Source organism: Silene latifolia, chromosome X, assembly GCF_048544455.1.
Source record: "Silene latifolia isolate original U9 population chromosome X, ASM4854445v1, whole genome shotgun sequence".
NCBI classification, from domain to species: Eukaryota; Viridiplantae; Streptophyta; class Magnoliopsida; order Caryophyllales; family Caryophyllaceae; genus Silene; species Silene latifolia.
In genome coordinates, this window is record NC_133537.1 from 332289785 (window position 1) to 332307252 (window position 17468).

Genomic DNA, 17468 nt, shown 5'->3' on the forward strand with positions numbered 1-17468 from the left:
GCACGAAGATTAAGGGTGGGGAGTATAATATTGATAAATATATGAGTGGGGTTTGGTAATTGGAGAGAGGTATGAATAATTATGATTAAATATTAATAAAGGAGATGAGTGGGGTTTGGTTATTGGAGAGAGGTAGGAATAATTAGAACTAAATATTAATAAAATATATAGTGAGGTTTGATGAGTGGAAAGAGGTAAGAGTATAATATTAATAAAAACTATCTCAAAAAGGAAAGGGGAAGAAAACCTGAATAATCCGTTTTAGGAAATAAGGAAGAAAAGAGTGGATAGGAGGGAGTATAATTTAGTTCGGGTTTTGACTTTTGAAGAATGTTAATTGAGGGTGAATGAGCCAAGCTCTGCCCCGAGCAGCAAGCTAATAATTCAAATAGGCCAAATGGCTTATAATTTGAAGTTTGAACTCACTTCGTTCGATTGGAATAAGAAATTAAAATCAATTCTCCTACTTTGTCACATTGGTAATTTAGAGCATTCGCAATAATGTGTTTCTCCATATTTCATCTCTTTTTTTCTTATTCGTCCAATCACATTTTTCACTAATTTTTCCATCTACCCTCCCCAATTTAAAACTATATTTATGTAATAATGAGGCTCCCCATTTACATATAAAATTTGGGAATCTCCTCAAAAGGAATACAATTTACCCTTACTTTTATTTGGGAACCTCCTCTAATGAGGGTGGAGCCTCAAATTAGGAGCGAAAAGGCTACATGTACACGGGGTGTACATGGGCCTTGGTACACAGGCCAATCAGCGCACGCCAAGTGGAGTTTGGTAGGGTCCATATGGAATCTTTTTCAAATAAGTTTTTAGAGGGATAAATTTGAAAATTTTGAATTTCAAATTCAAAAAGAGACAACTTATTAATTGCTACACTTTCCAAAGATCATTAGCAATATTAATCTAATTTTCTTATACTAATCTCTATACTAATTAATTTTTGTTTCTTATATTTATTTTATGTTGTTATTTATTTTAACCATCCATTATTCTTTTCTCTAACTAAAAAAAATCGTTTCTCTCACTTAAAAAAATCAGTATATTTTTTTTCCAAATCTAATAATCCATAAAAAAAATCGTTTCTCTCAATTTAAAAAAATCAGTATATTTTTTTTTCCCAAATCTAATAATTCATAAAAAAAAATTAGTATATTTTTTTTCCAAATCTAATAATCATATTTAATTATTAAAATCTCATACTATATTTCAATTGTATCCACACCACCATCATCTTTCAAATATGAGTTTTAGTCAATCTTGTTCTTGCGATTCACATTGTTATCATAACTTGGTTCCAATCCGTCAACTCGTGAAGAAAAATGGACCTAACAAAGGAAGGTTTTTTTATCGTTGTCCCTTATGGAAGGTATATTTATGTTTATAGCTCAAAATAATTTAATTAGTATAATATCTATGTTTATTGCTCTAATTAATTTTTAATGCATCTTTAGAATGAAGATTGTGATTACTTCGTATGAGATGAATGCGTGGAGGTTGATCGGAACATGAACAGGTTGACTGATCTAAACAACTCTCTGGAAGATAGGTTACGCCAATTGACATCGGAAAATATTAAATTGAAATCTCAGAAGTTACGTGCTACTAAATCAGAAAAGTTAGCTCGTCGGTTATTGTATTATTCATGGGTTGTATTTGTATTATTACTATCAATTTGTATTGTGATAATACTACATAAATAAGAGAAGAAGCTTTATTTCTTATTCATTGTTGATCTAAATTTGTATTGTGACGATAGTTGTCCAATATCCGTTGTCGATCAAAAATAATTTCGGTCTCGTTTTGTTATGCTTGATTATTTTGGTGTTAAAAACTTAAAATGAATTAATTGCAAGAAGGAAAAAATTTAATTTGTAATGTGTTAACTTTGCAAATTGCAAATGACATCTACTAACTGACGGCCCAAGTAAATCAATCGATGAAAATGGCCCAAATGAGGAAGTAAATGGGTCGACTAAAATGAATCGATGAAAATGGCCCAATTGAGGAAGTAATAATGGGTCTAGTTACCGAAGGCTCAAGTAAGTTAGTTGATAAATAGAATGACCCCAAATTGTTATATAAGACCTTTATTTTGATTGGGCTTTTCCCCTATTGGGGCCACATTCCTAATGGTCTGGTTTTTTTAACATAGAAACATGGTAAATGAATAATAATGGCCCAAGTGAATAATGGTCAGTCCTACCAAGTTAAATTGCATCATGATTTGTAGCAGCATAAGATCTTGTTGTGGCGTTTGTTACTCGTTTGGCCGTGTTCTACTCATGTACGGGATTGTTTTTGGATTAAATTTAGTCGTCACACATTGGTAAATTACGAGTATTTTTTTAACGAAGAACGTAAGATAGTAATTAAAAAAAATAACATGACTTTGAAAAAGGAAAATGGGTAGTTGATAATCATAGATCCATTGGAAAGTATAAACCAATCTTTTAATCCTTACAAAATACGTACTATATAAACCATATTTAACCTAACTAAAAACCAAGAAATTCAAGTTGATCAAACTCCAACTCAATTTTCCGGATTTCAATCACCACTTGTTCACGATTAGCTTTCACTTCATGTATAAGAGCTTCCATATTTTCCTGCACGTCCTTCATCCCTCTACTTATTGTCCGCTGCCTTATCACCTACGCTCGGTCTATTAGATCGGCCAACTGAGTGTCAATCTCTCGCAACTAGGGATGGCAATAGGTAGGGTCTGGGTAGGGTCCGCCTAGACCCGGACCCGACCCGATATTTTCCCTTTGGACCCGTACCCGACCCAGGCCCGTAAGGGTCTAAAATTTGAGGACCCATACCCGGACCCTATGGGTAAGGGTAGGGTCTGGGTCTACAGTGGTCCGAGTTTGACCACTTTAGTAACAAGATTATGCTATAGGGTCTATAATATAAAAAAAAAAAAAAAAAAATCATACTAATTTAACATTATAAGTTTATTAATCTGTCGTTAATGGTGGTTGTGGTGGCTATTAGAGAGGTGGTTGTCGATCGCGTATCAGTGCTGTTGTCGTGGTTTTCTTGTGTCAGTGATGGAGTGGTGATATTGTCAGAAGAGTTTGGTTGAGTTTTATCATTTTATGGGATGAGAGAAGAGAAATAGACTTTAGTTTTGTTTCTACAGTCTGCCAGTATGAATTCAGAAAAGAAGTAATTTTGAATTTTTTTTCTTTAATAAAGGGTCTAAGGGTCGGGTATGGGTCTCATAACTTAGACCCGGACCCGGACCCGAAATATTTTCTTAAGACCCATACCCGACCCATACCCATTGGGTCTGAAAAAATGAGACCCATACCCGACCCATTAGGATCCGACCCTCAGGGTCTGGGTCGGGTCCCCGACCCACTGCCATCCCTACTCGCTACCGAGCGAGTTTGTTTCTGCGATTGATAGTGTATTGTACTAATATAGGAATGAACTTTCTAACCATCTGAAATTCATACAATTAAAAATAAAACGTTATGTAAAAAGAAAATTGGATGACAACCATTCATATCCCATCGCCAATATGGACATAAACCGTTTATATTCAATTAAAAAATAATTATGATTGACGAGTTATTAAATTGATTGTCACATACATGCAAAAATCGTTTACGGTTTTAAACTTATACAAACGATTTTATTTAAAAGAAAGAATGGTTAAATACCTTAATGAAATGAGTAGTAAAAAAGAAAGAGTGATTAAAATACCTTGATGAATGATGAATGAATTAGTAACAAGGTTGGAGTCCTCCTTACAAGTATATATGAGATCTAGGGTTTGTGTTGTAAAGAGAGTTTTATTTTTGTAGATGAATGTAAAATAGTGCCATTTTTCTTTTATAATAGGGAGAAAGACAATTTTTTTGTTTCTAATTAGTGATGATGTGTTTAAATCCTGTCAACTGGAAGTCAAATCAACATGCATGCATGCTAGATTTCTGTCATTTAGTTGCTTGCTTACACGACACATACAATCAAATCAAATCAATTCTAATTCTAATTCTTTTTGTGTTGTGTTTAGTCAAATCAAAATAATTTATACGGAGTACTTAATAGGAAAATCAACCCACATTTTTAACTATTACTAATAGATATTCATATGTTATATCGAAACCAGAGAAAATCGATGTTAATAAAACTGTTTGAAATGGAAAATATTAAAAACCCAAATTTAATATTTACATACTTAATATAAGTGACATCATGCATGCCCACTAAATTAAATAGAATTGAAACGAGAAATAGAGGCTCTTAGGGAGGCATTCTCTTCCATGATTTTGATCTTCATCTCCCTTGCTAGTTTGAGGTCTTGTAAAGCAGATGCAATATCTGCCTGCATCTTCTCCAACTCCGGAATAAAGCCATGATCTTTGACCACCTTGAGTGGGATCTGAACATTAACAAGGAATAGGTTGTTCTTCCTCTCGATTTCCTCTAAGCGATTTATGAAACATTTGTTGTACTCGATTGTTATCAATGTTTTGGTAATGTTCCGATCCATTATTTTGAAGGAAGTTTTAAGTTTAGGTTTTAAAGGTTTGAGGTTTGGAAATACTGAAAGACAAATCAAATTAGATAATGGTTTGGGTAGTAGATGTGGTTAGGGTTTACTGAATATATGTAGTATATAAATAACAAGTGTAAGTCGTGTCGTTTCATATGCCACACAGGAGGTTTTTTAATTATAAATTAAAATTAACAAGTGGAAGTTGATTTAAAATTAATGTTTATAGGGAATGACAACTTGTCCTTAATTCTTCCGGTACAATGTATTGTATTTTAATAAATCTTACGTAATTAATATAATTCCGAGTATTTTTTGCTTTAATTTTTTTTTACTATGTACTCTATTTAAAACCGATATTTATTTATCAACTCTTGTTCAAGTACGAAATTAAAATGACGTCATATAGTTAACATTCAAAATCGAACAAAATATAAAAGGGGTAGAAGAGAAAACCCAACCATGATAGTACTAAATTGAAGTAATATTAAGATAAACTTAAATAAGAAAAGTACAACATAATAATATTATAAAAATAAAACATGCATAGATATTAATTGGAAATTAAATACATGAATATCTAATTAAGGACTTCTTTTAATCCTTACTAATTTAAGGATTTTAAAGCTTTTAGATCCTCCTCAAATTCTTTCCTAAGGTCGATGCATTTTCCATAAGAAACAAACAAGGATTGTATGAGATCATCCGCTTCCTTTTCAATCACCTTAACGCCCTGTACATAACAATAGTTCCGAGTTTCAATCGCACCAACAATCATCTTCATCGTTCTCAACTCTTGTTCAAGTACTGTTTGAATGTGTTTTTCCAAATTGGCGATCAAACCCATTGACATACCACTTAGGTTTGCCATTTGAAATCTTTTTCAATATGTGCCAAAGGCAGAGCCTGTGGTGAGTGTTGGAGAAGATTTTTTTAATTGCGTTACCAATTGTTCTTTCCTGGTCTGTCAATATAACTGATGGAGCTTTACCCATGCATTCTAAAAACTTGGCAAAAACCCACTCAAAACTTTCTTCATAATCACGCGTAACCAAAGCACAAGCAAAAACAATTGAATTCCCATGTTGATTCACCCCTATGAAAGGGGAAAAAGGCATGCGATACCTGTAACACCATGATTTATTCTATCAGATTAATGATATACTACAAAACTTATACTTACATAACCAAACAAATAAAATCACTAATCATAATAATTTCTATAGTACAATTAAATTGGTAATTTTAATTTTAATTTTATGAATTCTTGAAGCACCGTAAAACACTCCTACTCTTACATAACCAAACAAACAAATACGATTAATCAAAATAAAATTTTAACACAGATAAATTGAGATATAACGCCTTACACATTCGTCAAGAAAGTTGTATCGTACGTCACAGCGTCTCCGTATGATTTAAACATAGCTCGGCAGCGTGAATCACACCAAAAAACATTCATTGGAGCCTCAAAATCATCGAGCTCAATTGCATAGAAATAATTAGGATCCTCCTCTTTCATCTACTCAAAATATGCCTTCAATTCTTTAGCATCGCCATCTATGACGCTACGTCTTCGTTCTTGATTGATGGCGTTTCGACTATCACTAAACTTAAAGCCAAGGTTCTCATTACCTCCCCCCTCCAAGACCAACGACTTGTAAATATTGAAATACCGCATCATTGATCATCATCCTCTTTTTGAAGTAGTCATTTATATGTCTAAACCCAACAAAAAACCGGCTTTTCTTAGGATCCATCTCATGGTTGTGCTCTAAATGGCATTGCGTTATCTTCACTACGTCTTCATCGTCAAAATAACGGGACTCAATGTAAACATTGCAGACATCCGTGGTTTTAGCAGCATGACCACAACAAAGCCTTAATCTTTCATACATATGATACCGCGGTTCATTATTAAAGGAACCTTTTTTTGAAACACCGTCTTCCTTGTACTTTTTAAAGAGTTTATTAGTGCGAATGTACCATGAAAACCCCTTCTTATATGCGTATAAATGGGCGAAAGCTGCGAGTTCTTCAGATGACTTGTAAGCCAAACCTACAACAGATTCAACAATGTTGTCGTTCTCAGCAGCAGTACCGACGGTGTCATCATCATCCACTGGACCGTCGCCATACAACTGGACATACTCTCTCATTAAATCAACATCGCCATTATATTCTGCTTCACCGTTGCCTTTTGTTTCTGCTGCTCGTGAACATTCACCTTCTTCATACAAGTTATTGAGATCAAAATCAAGCGCCATTTAATCAAATGTTAAACGAGTTTTTTTTTGTGTAGATGTTGAACGAGTATTAAAAAATAAGGTTTCGAAAATTTTAATTTTACAATATTAATCATTGTATTTTTTTTGTTCTAGTATAAGTTACTGTATTTAATTTTAATTTTACAGTTGTTTAAGTAATGAAAATAATATGAGAGATAAAGTGTTAATTAAAAAGATTAGATTAAAATAAGTGTTGTTAATTATGGAGATTAGATTAAAATATGTGTTAATTAATATTGGGGTTATTCCCAATACTACTCCCGCCAAAACCGAAAAAATCCCTCCCATTTTTCCCTCCAAACAAAAAAAGAATCTTTGACTCACCTTTACACGTGGCGAGCGCTCATTGGCCCGTGTACCAAGGCCTGGTACACGCCGTGTATTCCTAGCATTTTTGAATTAGGGGGGTGGGGGTGGGTGGGTGGATGTGCGCGCGCTGATTGGTTATGTTCCCTATATAAGGAGAAAAAGTGCATATGTGAAGGTAATTCTACACCTTTGCGGATGCTCTAAAATGTTAGGTTATTTATCTTATCGAATTCAGATCATACGAGCCTACTAGACTTGAGACTCATGTTTTTGGTTACATTATTTTAAAAACATGGTAAGAAAAAAACAAATTATGGTAAAAAAAGCTAGTTGCTCGTGAGATTTTCGAACCGAACTTGAATATTAGTATTATTATAATACTTATTTATATACTCTATATTATTGTTATTATTATTAGTGAAAATTGTAAATTACCACCTACTATTTACCGTATTTTACAAACAACCACCTTGTATTGTGTTTATTACAATTTACCACCTACATTACATGATATATATCCAAACTACCACCGTATTTCATTCCCGATCATCAATTTACTTAAGTCCCGACTCGTTAAGTTAATAAGCTATAAAATGACTAAAATACCCTTACTTTAATTTACTTAAAACCCTTGCTACCCCTAAATTAAAAGATAAACTACTTTATCCATCACCAACACTCTATAATTCATTCATCATCAGTACCTTCATCCTCCAAAAAAGAAAAAAAAAAACCCATAAAAATGAGTTGTGAATTATTGAATTGCAACACAAAACCCCCAAAATTGAAAGAACTCTAAGAATTGGTTGCAACATAAACACAACTAATAGCACCATAAATTAGTATGGAAAACTCTTTCATCATCATCATAATCAACCTTATCCTACTCTCTTTTGTTAATTTCCACCAACCTTATCGACACTACTAAGGCTCAATCTTCGCTGTTCAAACTATAAGCCAAGAATATCACGACACATATTTGCTGAGGTAACTCATCAACCGCCATAAACGGCTAAGAATAGTGAAGATGAAGAAGATGGTAGGTCTGGAGAATATAGATGGCTGGATTGGGAATAAATTAACTCTTCATCTATCACCCGTCTTTGAAAGCGTCTCCACCACCCACTAAATTTGTAGATCTTGGGTTTTCGTGAGAGGGGAGGGGATTTTATGGGTTCGGGTGATGGCGGCGATAACTTGGAGGTCGTGGTGAGAAAGGCGGCAAATCTGGTGGTGCGATGAAATGGCATGTCTAGGATAGCGATGCGGAGGGTGGTGGTCAAGTGGCTACGGTGAAGAAGTTGTGGTGAGAATGTGAGGTGGTGGTGGGAAGGAGATGGTGGGAGGAATGATTGTTGGTTCTCCTAGCTGAAGGTGCTCACAATTTTGCCAGATTGATTTTGATTCTTCAAAATTAATTTGACTTAATTTGATTTTAATTGTATTTTGGGTTCAAAGACTGAGATTTTGTTTGTCTTTTAACTAGAGAGGGTAGCAAGGGTTTTAAGTAAATTAAAGTAAGGGTATTTTAGTCATTTTATAGCTTATTAACTTAACGAGTCGGGACTTAAGTAAATTGATGATCGGGAATAAAATACGGTGGTAGTTTGGATGTATGTCGTGTAATGTAGGTGGTAAGTTGTAATAAACACAATACAAGGTGATTGTTTGTAAAATACGGTAAATAGTAGGTGGTAATTTACAATTTTCACTTATTATTACAATCTTTCTATTATTTTTATTATTTTAGTTCAGCTCAGTTCAAACAATCAGTCTAAAAGAACATGATCATAATTGTATAACCTATATTACTTCTCATGTGTTGTTTTATACATTAAAACTTGTGATTATGTCTTGACTAACAGTGACAAATTAAATTGTTTAATTAGGGTGCAAAAAAATATGGGCATTAAAATAAGGAAAACTCAAAAAAATGAAAGTTTTTAACTAAAAAATTTATATTTTTCATGTTCGTGATTTGGAGAGTGGGAAGTGCTCTGCCAGCCCCCTGGCTCGACCACTGCTCGCTTACTGGTACATTAACAAGTTTTTTTGGCAATTATTTTGTATGTGTTGATTGTTCATATGGTTAGTATGGAGTACCAATTACAAATGTTAGGGTGTCTATTGTACGATTTTGTACGAGTATGCAGCTTTGTTCATATGGTTAGTATGGAGTACAAATTACAAGTGATTGAATTGTCCAATTGACAAGAACTAGTATTGGTGAAATTGCACATTTATTTAACAAATTGGTCTCCCTTGTGACGGATTACCATTTGTGGCGGATATTTTGTGAGTTAAAATGGTAACAAAATGGGTTAGTGGAGAAAGGGAACCACATGAATAGTGTTGCAGAGAAAGAAAAAGTGGATACTTTGTGAGGTAAAATGATATCCGTCACTCAAGAGTGATGGATATGTACCGTCACAAACAAGAATTTGTAGAATTTGTGTTATTTAACAGCCCTTCGAGAGCCAGTCTAGGCGCCAAGGCGAAAAGCACAATGTGGCGTTTGCAAAATTGTCTTTCCTTTGCCCAGTTTCCGATGAAGTAGCAAATAGCAACAGCAGAGTTAAAATATGAGAGAGAGATACATATACTGTGTTACGTATCATCTCTCTTATATTTTCACTCTATAACTATAGGTAATTCTACAGTTTTCCTAAGAATTAGACCAATAATCCGCAATTAGTCATGTAAGAAACAAGTTGCAGGTTAAATGGAAATTACGAATAATCCGCAATTAGTCATGTAGAATACAAGTTTTGTAGTAGATCTGAAGATAATTAGGTGACGAGGAAATTAGTTAAAAGAACAGTAAACATCAATAAAATTGAAATAATTAGTTAAAAAGAAAAAAGAATGGATCAGAATACTGGCTTGGTTCTCAAAAGAGAAACTAAAAATAGCACAGTTTAATCAACTTCGATCATCTGGGGAAATAATCATCATATCCATCTCTATAATTAAATTAAATTAAACATAATTTCAATAAAAAAAATTAAAAATTTGGGGAAGATGATTGTTGAAAAAATCAATTGAAAGAATGAAACACAACTGCCCATCTTCTCCTTAAACTTTAATATTGCAAGGAAATCTTTCGGCTAATTAGCGTATTATAAACCACCACGCCGATACACACAATCCTTGCTTTTATATTATATATAAAAACATAAATTACGAGCAATATTTGAAAAACATATACAATCAAATGTAAACATGTAGTGAATTCTCTCAGACAAATGCCTCGTTTTGTCCTCACGATTTTGAATGGATATCAGACTCGTCATCTTAGTTTAATCATCACCGAGAATTCACCGTTATAATTTACAAAAGGAAAATAAATTGGAATACAATGCAATAGAAGATCCTCAGCTAATGATATAATTTAAATTGTCATCAATTAGATTATCAGTTCTGATGATTCAATTATCACTGGATCGTCTATACATTAAATTAATAAAAGAGTTAGTCTTGTATAAAGCGGTTTCACGACAAATTTGTATAAAACCGCCTTACACAAGTATCTGTGAAATAATACTAACAAGGATAAGAAGAGATCAGAAGTAGCTTTCTAGGCTAGCAATTATGCATCAATAATCAGAGCCCAGTGCATATTCATCTTTTCAATTAATTCAGAAAGTAGAGTAAATAAGTTTAAATTAAAATTAATAAAATTGATATAAAACTCACTCCGTCTGATTGGAGTGGGGGAAGTTTTAATAAAAAAGATGAATTGAAGGGTGACCTCAGAAAACATGCTTGTAAGTTTGTCATCAAAGATTGACAAATCTCAGGTCTCAAAGATTAAAGCATCACAGGACCCTCATGAAAATCAAATCAATTAAACAAACGAATAATTTACGAATTAGAGAAAAACACATACAATAATTAAATTAAAAAGGAGGAAGAGAGGTAAATTTAAAACTCATCGATGAGGAGGCAAGGATGGAGTTGCTATATGACGGTCGCCTTACACTCTGTATATATAGTGAACGGTTTAGGGTTTATATGGAGGTGGAAGATCAAGGTTTGGATGATAGAAGATTTGGAGTTTGGACCTTCTTACTGATGGTGTCAAGTCCAAAACATTTTACTTGTTTGCTAGACAAGCCCAAAGTAGGACTTATTTGTACCAACAACTTTCTTTTAAAATCGTCTTAACTAGAGCATGACAGTGCCACGTGTCACTGAGGGTCGGGTTGGTCTAAACATGGGCTAGGCTTGGTCACCCTAGCCCAGACCGGTCTATGTGGAGAAGCGGGTTGGGTAATGCTAACAAGCGTGGCCCAAGTAGAGATGGACAAGAGTGTGGGTTGGCCCGGCCCACACTAACTCGGCTTGCCCAACGAGGCCAACAATTCCAAGGCCCACTGGCCCGCTCATGTGGCCCGCCCAATGCACTCCTATAATCGGGTCGATCCCGGGCTCCCTCTACCCCGACCCACACTACCCAAACCAGCCCAGCCCAGCCCACCTGAGCCGCCCCCTTTTCTGCCCATTTTTCCCAACCGGTACGGTTCAAAGTCATCACCTCCTAGCTCGCACCCTCACAGCCCGCATTGTGGGCTCGGGCTCCTCGCTTCCCAACCCGGCCCGGTATCAGCCCGGCCCGTACTGAACCGGCCCACAATCCAGCAATAGGCCCAGGCCAGCCCGTGGGGTCTGGGACGGATTAGGTAGGACATCGAGTGTGACTAGTTGTCTTATTTTTTTCTTGTTTTCACTGGCCAAGCCCAAGTGGACAGGGACATCAACATCGAAACAAGGGTCATTGAAAAGTGGGTCGGGGTTGGGCTAGCCCGTGTTACCTCAAGCTTGGTCAAGGTCATCTCATGGGGCCGGGCTGAGTAGGGCATGCAGGCTTAACAATTTGTTACATTTTTTCTTGTTTTTTCATTGGCCAAGCAGGTAGGAACATCAAAAATGAAACCCGAGCCAACTTGCGTGGTGAGAGTTCAAATTATTATTGTGATAAAGGTGATGATAATTAACATTATACCTTATATTTTTTTCTTTTTTTAAGTTGTATTTCTATTTTTGAACTAATAAACTTTGACTGTATATAGTTCTTGATCATGAACTCTGAAACGACGATTTTTTCAAATTAGAGATTTCGTGGTTAAAACGTGGGCACAAATTTCAACGAACTCAGGTTCAAAACTCCTTAATACCTTGTTTGGATTATTTGGTTACAAACGTTTGACCATAAAGAATTTAAAAAAAGTTGTGGACTTTGACTAACACAATTGGGCTAAAAAACTCGAGTCCATACACAAACGAGTCCAATAACACACATAAACATGACTAACCCCAAATCTCCCCATCGTCAATACCCGGTCCACAAACCCACCAGGCCACCACCGTCTTTCATCTATTCTTCACCATTCTTTCCTGCAATTAATCCCAAATTCTCCCGCCACAATTAGAAACACGGAAGAGAAAGAACAAAACGAACGAAACACGCTCAAACTCCTCGTAAACACCTCTCGCATCGCCGATCAAAAGATAACTTCGTCATCGGAATCGTCGATATCGGATCACTCGAACAAGTTTCAGAATGTAATCATTTCTCAACCTTAATTTCTCTCTTTTTTCAATCATCTCTATAAATTTCTCACCACAATTTTGTATTCAGATCGTCTAAAAGAACCTGAATTCCGTAACTGTATCCTACAATTTCGCTTCCGTTTCCGGCATTTTCAGCGATATCAACATCGGTCACAACGGAGAATCAATCAATCAATTGACGTAATTTTCGTAACTCACCTTTTGATTTAGCGATGTTTTTGCACTTTCAAGTTCAGTTTACGTTGTGAATTCAAAAGTGTAGCTTCTGTTTTGCGTTCGATTGTTTAGTTTCGTGCAATTTTAATGTTCTTATAGTGTTAAGTGTTTGTTGTACGTTGATGAACTTGATTACGTTCTTATCAATGCTAGCGAAGTAGCGATCAAATGTATGTATGTATGTATGTATGTATGTATGTATGTATGTATGTATGTATGTATGTATGTATGTATGTATGTATGTTAGTATATTATAGTACTTAGCATATTCCACCCTTTGTAGCTGCTTTCCAGCCATTGTATTTTACTTTCTAGCTATTGTATTTAGTATATAAACCAAGTTCCTATCAACAGCAATATACACAATTCATCACATTTCAATTATCTTCTTCCTATCATTTGTGTCAACATGGTATCATGAGCACAGGTTGCATTCCTGTTTTCATTTTTTTCGTTTTTTTTTCATTTTTCTTCCCCGTCTTCACCTATCTTTTATAGTCACCATGGTTGACGATAAGAAAGGTGCGGATACTCAAATAATTTCCTCTTCATCTACACAAAATCCTGTTTATGCACTTTCTCATCAGGACGGTACGGGGGCAAAAATTACTCACGTAATCCTCGTTGGACCGAACTATGAAGAATGGGCTAAAGGTTTCCGGGTTGCGTTAGGTGCTAAGAGAAAGTTGGGTTTTATCAATGGTACCCTTAAAGAGCCTTCTGATTCCATTGAATTGGAAGAATGGAAGGTCATGTGGAATTACTTGATTGTTGCTTGGATTTTTAATACGATCGAATCCCGGGTTCGATCTTCTATTTCTTATCGTGAAACACTCGCGAATGTGGGATGACATTCGTTTGCGTTTCCTTTGTTGCTAATGATATCAAAATTTATCGATTCAATGTGATTTATCCGAGTGTAAACAAAGACCGGAGAGACCATAATGGATTATTATGGTCGCATCAAGAAATTATGGGATGATATGGATGATTTTGATGCTTTACCTGTCTGTCAGTGCTCCGCTTGTCCTGCACGTTTGCGTAAACGGCGTGAGGCTGATCAGGCCCGTGGTTTTCTTATGGGGCTAGACTCGGGATATGCGGGTGTTCGTTCTCAACTTCTGGGCACTAAACCTTTTCCACAAATTGAATTGGTTTATTCAGCCGGTACAAGAGGAGGAAGTTCGTAATCGACTCGGGCTCGGGAAGAGAACGCCGCAATGGCCCTTTCTTGTTCGTGATGGAAACAATGGGAAGTCGCCACAACAATCCAATAATGGGCGTCCTCGTTTCACATGCACCTATTGCGGAAAAGATGGGCATACCGAAAAGGGTGCTACAAGAAACATGGATACCCGAATGATCGTGGTCCGGCTCGCACTCGCTCTGGTGATGGCTCGGCTTCATCTGCCTCGGCCAAGACCAATTTCGTGACTGGTGAGCCTTCGGTTGCCACTAATATGGTGCGCCTAAGTGGTGAGTCTTCTATTCGGTGGATCCTTGACACAGGTGCATCGACTCATGTTTGCGGTGACGCAAAGTTGTTTGATTATTGTTATCCTATTAGTCCTATTAATATTGGGTTGCCTAATGGTATGAATTTGGTTGCTCACAAAGCCGGAACAATAACACTCAATGCTCATCTTGCTCTATATAATGTTCTTCTGGTTCCGTCATTCCAATGCAATTTGTTATCCGTCTCGCAGCTTCTCGCTTCTCAATCTTTACATATTAATTTTACTAATTTGCAATGTGTGATACAGGACCGTGCGCTGACGACGATTGGTGTGGGTGAACTCGTGGATGGGCTCTATTACTTGACAATGAAGGAACCGGCTCGTGTTAATGTGGTTAATAGTCTTGCTCATCGTGGACCTTTGGCATCAGCGTATGGGGCATCCTGCTCATCGGGTTTTGAAGCATCTCTCTTCTATTTCTCGTTTTAATAGCAATTTTATTCCCGAACATTGTGATATTTGCTTGCGTGCCAAACAAACTCGTACTCCATTTCATTTGAGTGATAATAAAGCTGCTAGTTTATTTGAATTGATCCACTGTGATGTTTGGGGTCCCTATGCACCGAATCGTGCATGCAATTCCCGTTATTTTTTTACGATAGTCGATGATTTTTCCCGTTGTGTGTGGGTGTTTCTCATGAAAACCAAGGATGAAGTCCCTCGTCTCATGCTTGACTTTTTTGCCTTAATTGATCGTCAATTTAATGCTCGTGTAAAAAAATTACAGAGTGACAATGGGACCGAGTTACGGGGTCTGGTCTCGTATTTTAAAGAGCATGGGATAATACACCAAACCTCTATGGTCAAAACCCCTCAACAAAATGCTCGAGTTGAGCGCAAACATAGGCACATACTCAATGTCGCTCGAGCATTGCGTTTTCAGAGTTCCTTACCTGTCGATTTTTGGGGTGAGTGCGTTTTGATCGCCGCTTTTTCCGATTAATCGAACCCCACTCGGCTTTTGCAAAGCATAAAACTCCTTTTGAATTATTGTTTGGCCAAGTTCCCGACCTTAGCTTAATTCGGGTTTTTGGGTGTTTATGCTATGCCAAAAATGCTCATCCTTCCGATAAATTTGACTCTCGTAGTCGGAGATGTGTTTTTCTTGGGTATCCATTTGGTAAAAAGGGTTGGCATTTATATGATCTTGAAACAGGACAATATTTTCAGTCTCGTGATGTTCGTTTTGTTGAAAGTAATTTTCCGTTTGCTGAAACAATTGAGCTATCACAAGACGGCACGTTTTTTGATGATCCTAATGACATGGGTTTTGTGCCTCCGTCTTCTGTCGTGCCTAGCTCAACTTCTGACCCTGAATTCTCCTCTCCCGAACCTGCTGGTTCTCGCAGTGAGGGGGGGTGTGTTTCGATAAATGAGTCTAATGATGACCAAGCTGACGGTGATGGTCATTCCTCAATTGAACAAAATGATGTTCCTATTGTAATTGAACAGGATGTTATTTCTAGTGAGCTTTCAAAGGAGTTTTCAAATGAGCATGATATCCTTTTGGACACCACTGATCACGTGGATGAAATGGGACGCGGAAAGCGTATCAAATTCGACAATACTAATCACAAGGACTTTGTTCGATGGGAAGCACTACGTAACCACATTAACACCACATTTTTTCCGGTTTCTTCTGCTCCATCCGCGCCCACATCAATGCCCGTCTCAGGTACTCCGTATTCTATTGCTAATTACGTAAATTATGCTAAGTTTTCTGATGCCCATCAAAGATATCTTGCAGCTATCACTACCGACGTCGAACCAACTTCCTTTAAGGAAGCAATTCGTGATCCACGCTGGAAACAGGCTATGGAAGCGGAAATTGACGCGTTAGAGGCCAATCATACATGGACCATCGAAGAATTACCCGCAGATAAGAAGGCACTCGGGTGTATGTGGGTCTATAAAATAAAACGGAACTCTGACGGGGCCATTGAACGTTTTAAAGCTCGTCTTGTCACTTTTGGTAATCACCAAATTGAAGGGGTTGATTTTGTCGAAACTTTTGCTCCGACTGTTAAAATGGTCACTGTTCGAGCTTTTCTTACTATTGCTGCTATCAACAATTGGGAACTACATCAAATGGACGTACATAATGCGTTTCTTCATGGTGATTTGGTCGAGGAAGTTTACATGCGACTTCCTCCTGGTTTCGGTCACGGTTTACAAGGCAAGGTTTGTCGTCTTCGTAAATCTTTATATGGTCTTCGTCAAGCGCCTCGTTGTTGGTATGCTAAACTTGCTCAAGCCTTACATTCTTATGGTTTTGCCTATAGTCCATCTGATCATTCATTGTTTATTTATCGTAAAGGAGAAATTGTTATTAACATTCTCGTATATGTCGATGATTTGGTCATTGCTGGAAACGATGGTGAAGCCATTCATAAGTTTAAAGCTTATTTGAATACATGTTTTCGTATGAAGGATTTGGGTAAGCTCAAATATTTTTTGGGTCTTGAGGTCGCACGTAATTCGACTGGTATTTTTCTGTGTCAACGTAAATATACTCTTGATTTGATAAGTGAGACGGGTCTTCTCGGGTCAAAACCGGCCACTGTTCCTATGGACGAGAAGCATGATTTGGAGTCCTCTTTGACACCGCTATTTTCTGATCCTACTCAATACCGTCGCCTAGTGGGCAAGCTTATTTATCTTACCCTCACTCGACCCGAGATTAGCTATGCGGTTCATCTTCTCTCTCGGTTTATGAAAGCGCCTTCTCAAAGTCACTGGAATGCTGTTCTCCGTGTACTACGGTATTTAAAAGGACAACCGGGGCAAGGTATTCTTTTACGTGCTAATGCGCCTTTGGAATTGGAAGCTTATTGTGATCTTTGATTGGGGTGGTTGTAAAACTACTCGTCGATCGCCGATGACCTATTATATTTTTCTTGGTGGGTCTCCGATTTCTTGGAAGACAAAACAACAAGCCTTTGTGTCTCTATCTTCCGTGAATCCGAGTATCGTGCCATGGCGTCTGTTACTTGTGAAATTCTTTGGCTTAAAGGGCTTCTTCGCAGCTTAGGC

The 17468-nt window shown here is 36.7% G+C and overlaps 1 protein-coding gene and 5 non-coding genes across 6 annotated transcripts; 1 reads left to right on the plus strand and 5 right to left on the minus strand.

Moving 5' to 3' along the window:
* Window positions 1–9993: 9993 nt before the first annotated feature.
* On the minus strand, window positions 9994–10089 carry LOC141625735 (small nucleolar RNA Z103). Its single transcript, XR_012535499.1, has one exon. It is a non-coding gene; the product is annotated as a small nucleolar RNA Z103 (small nucleolar RNA).
* Window positions 10090–10136: 47 nt separating this feature from the next.
* LOC141625771 (small nucleolar RNA snoR135) lies at window positions 10137–10285 on the minus strand. Its single transcript, XR_012535531.1, has one exon. It is a non-coding gene; the product is annotated as a small nucleolar RNA snoR135 (small nucleolar RNA).
* Window positions 10286–10360: 75 nt separating this feature from the next.
* LOC141625774 (small nucleolar RNA SNOR75) lies at window positions 10361–10443 on the minus strand. Its single transcript, XR_012535534.1, has one exon. It is a non-coding gene; the product is annotated as a small nucleolar RNA SNOR75 (small nucleolar RNA).
* Window positions 10444–10688: 245 nt separating this feature from the next.
* Window positions 10689–10760, minus strand: LOC141625770 (small nucleolar RNA snoR118). The gene has a single exon (XR_012535530.1). It is a non-coding gene; the product is annotated as a small nucleolar RNA snoR118 (small nucleolar RNA).
* A 116-nt stretch (window positions 10761–10876) lies between these two features.
* Window positions 10877–10954, minus strand: LOC141625736 (small nucleolar RNA R66). Its single transcript, XR_012535500.1, has one exon. It is a non-coding gene; the product is annotated as a small nucleolar RNA R66 (small nucleolar RNA).
* A 3259-nt stretch (window positions 10955–14213) lies between these two features.
* LOC141620880 (uncharacterized) lies at window positions 14214–17279 on the plus strand. The gene is made up of 4 exons (XM_074437635.1): window positions 14214–14585; window positions 14682–14813; window positions 15163–15343; window positions 15592–17279. Exons 1-4 carry the CDS (start codon window positions 14214–14216, stop codon window positions 17277–17279), a joined length of 2373 nt encoding a protein of 790 aa, XP_074293736.1.
* Window positions 17280–17468: the final 189 nt, after the last annotated feature.

Excerpts from the sequence above, each read along its gene's own strand:
- LOC141620880 (XM_074437635.1), top strand. The coding sequence starts at position 14,214 with ATGCACCTATTGCGGAAAAGATGGGCATACCGAAAAGGGTGCTACAAG. Across the intron at positions 14,814-15,162 it reads CTTTGGCATCAGCGTATGGG|AGTGACAATGGGACCGAGTT; the intron begins GCATCCTGCTCA and ends AAAAAATTACAG. Across the intron at positions 15,344-15,591 it reads CTTACCTGTCGATTTTTGGG|GACAATATTTTCAGTCTCGT; the intron begins GTGAGTGCGTTT and ends ATCTTGAAACAG.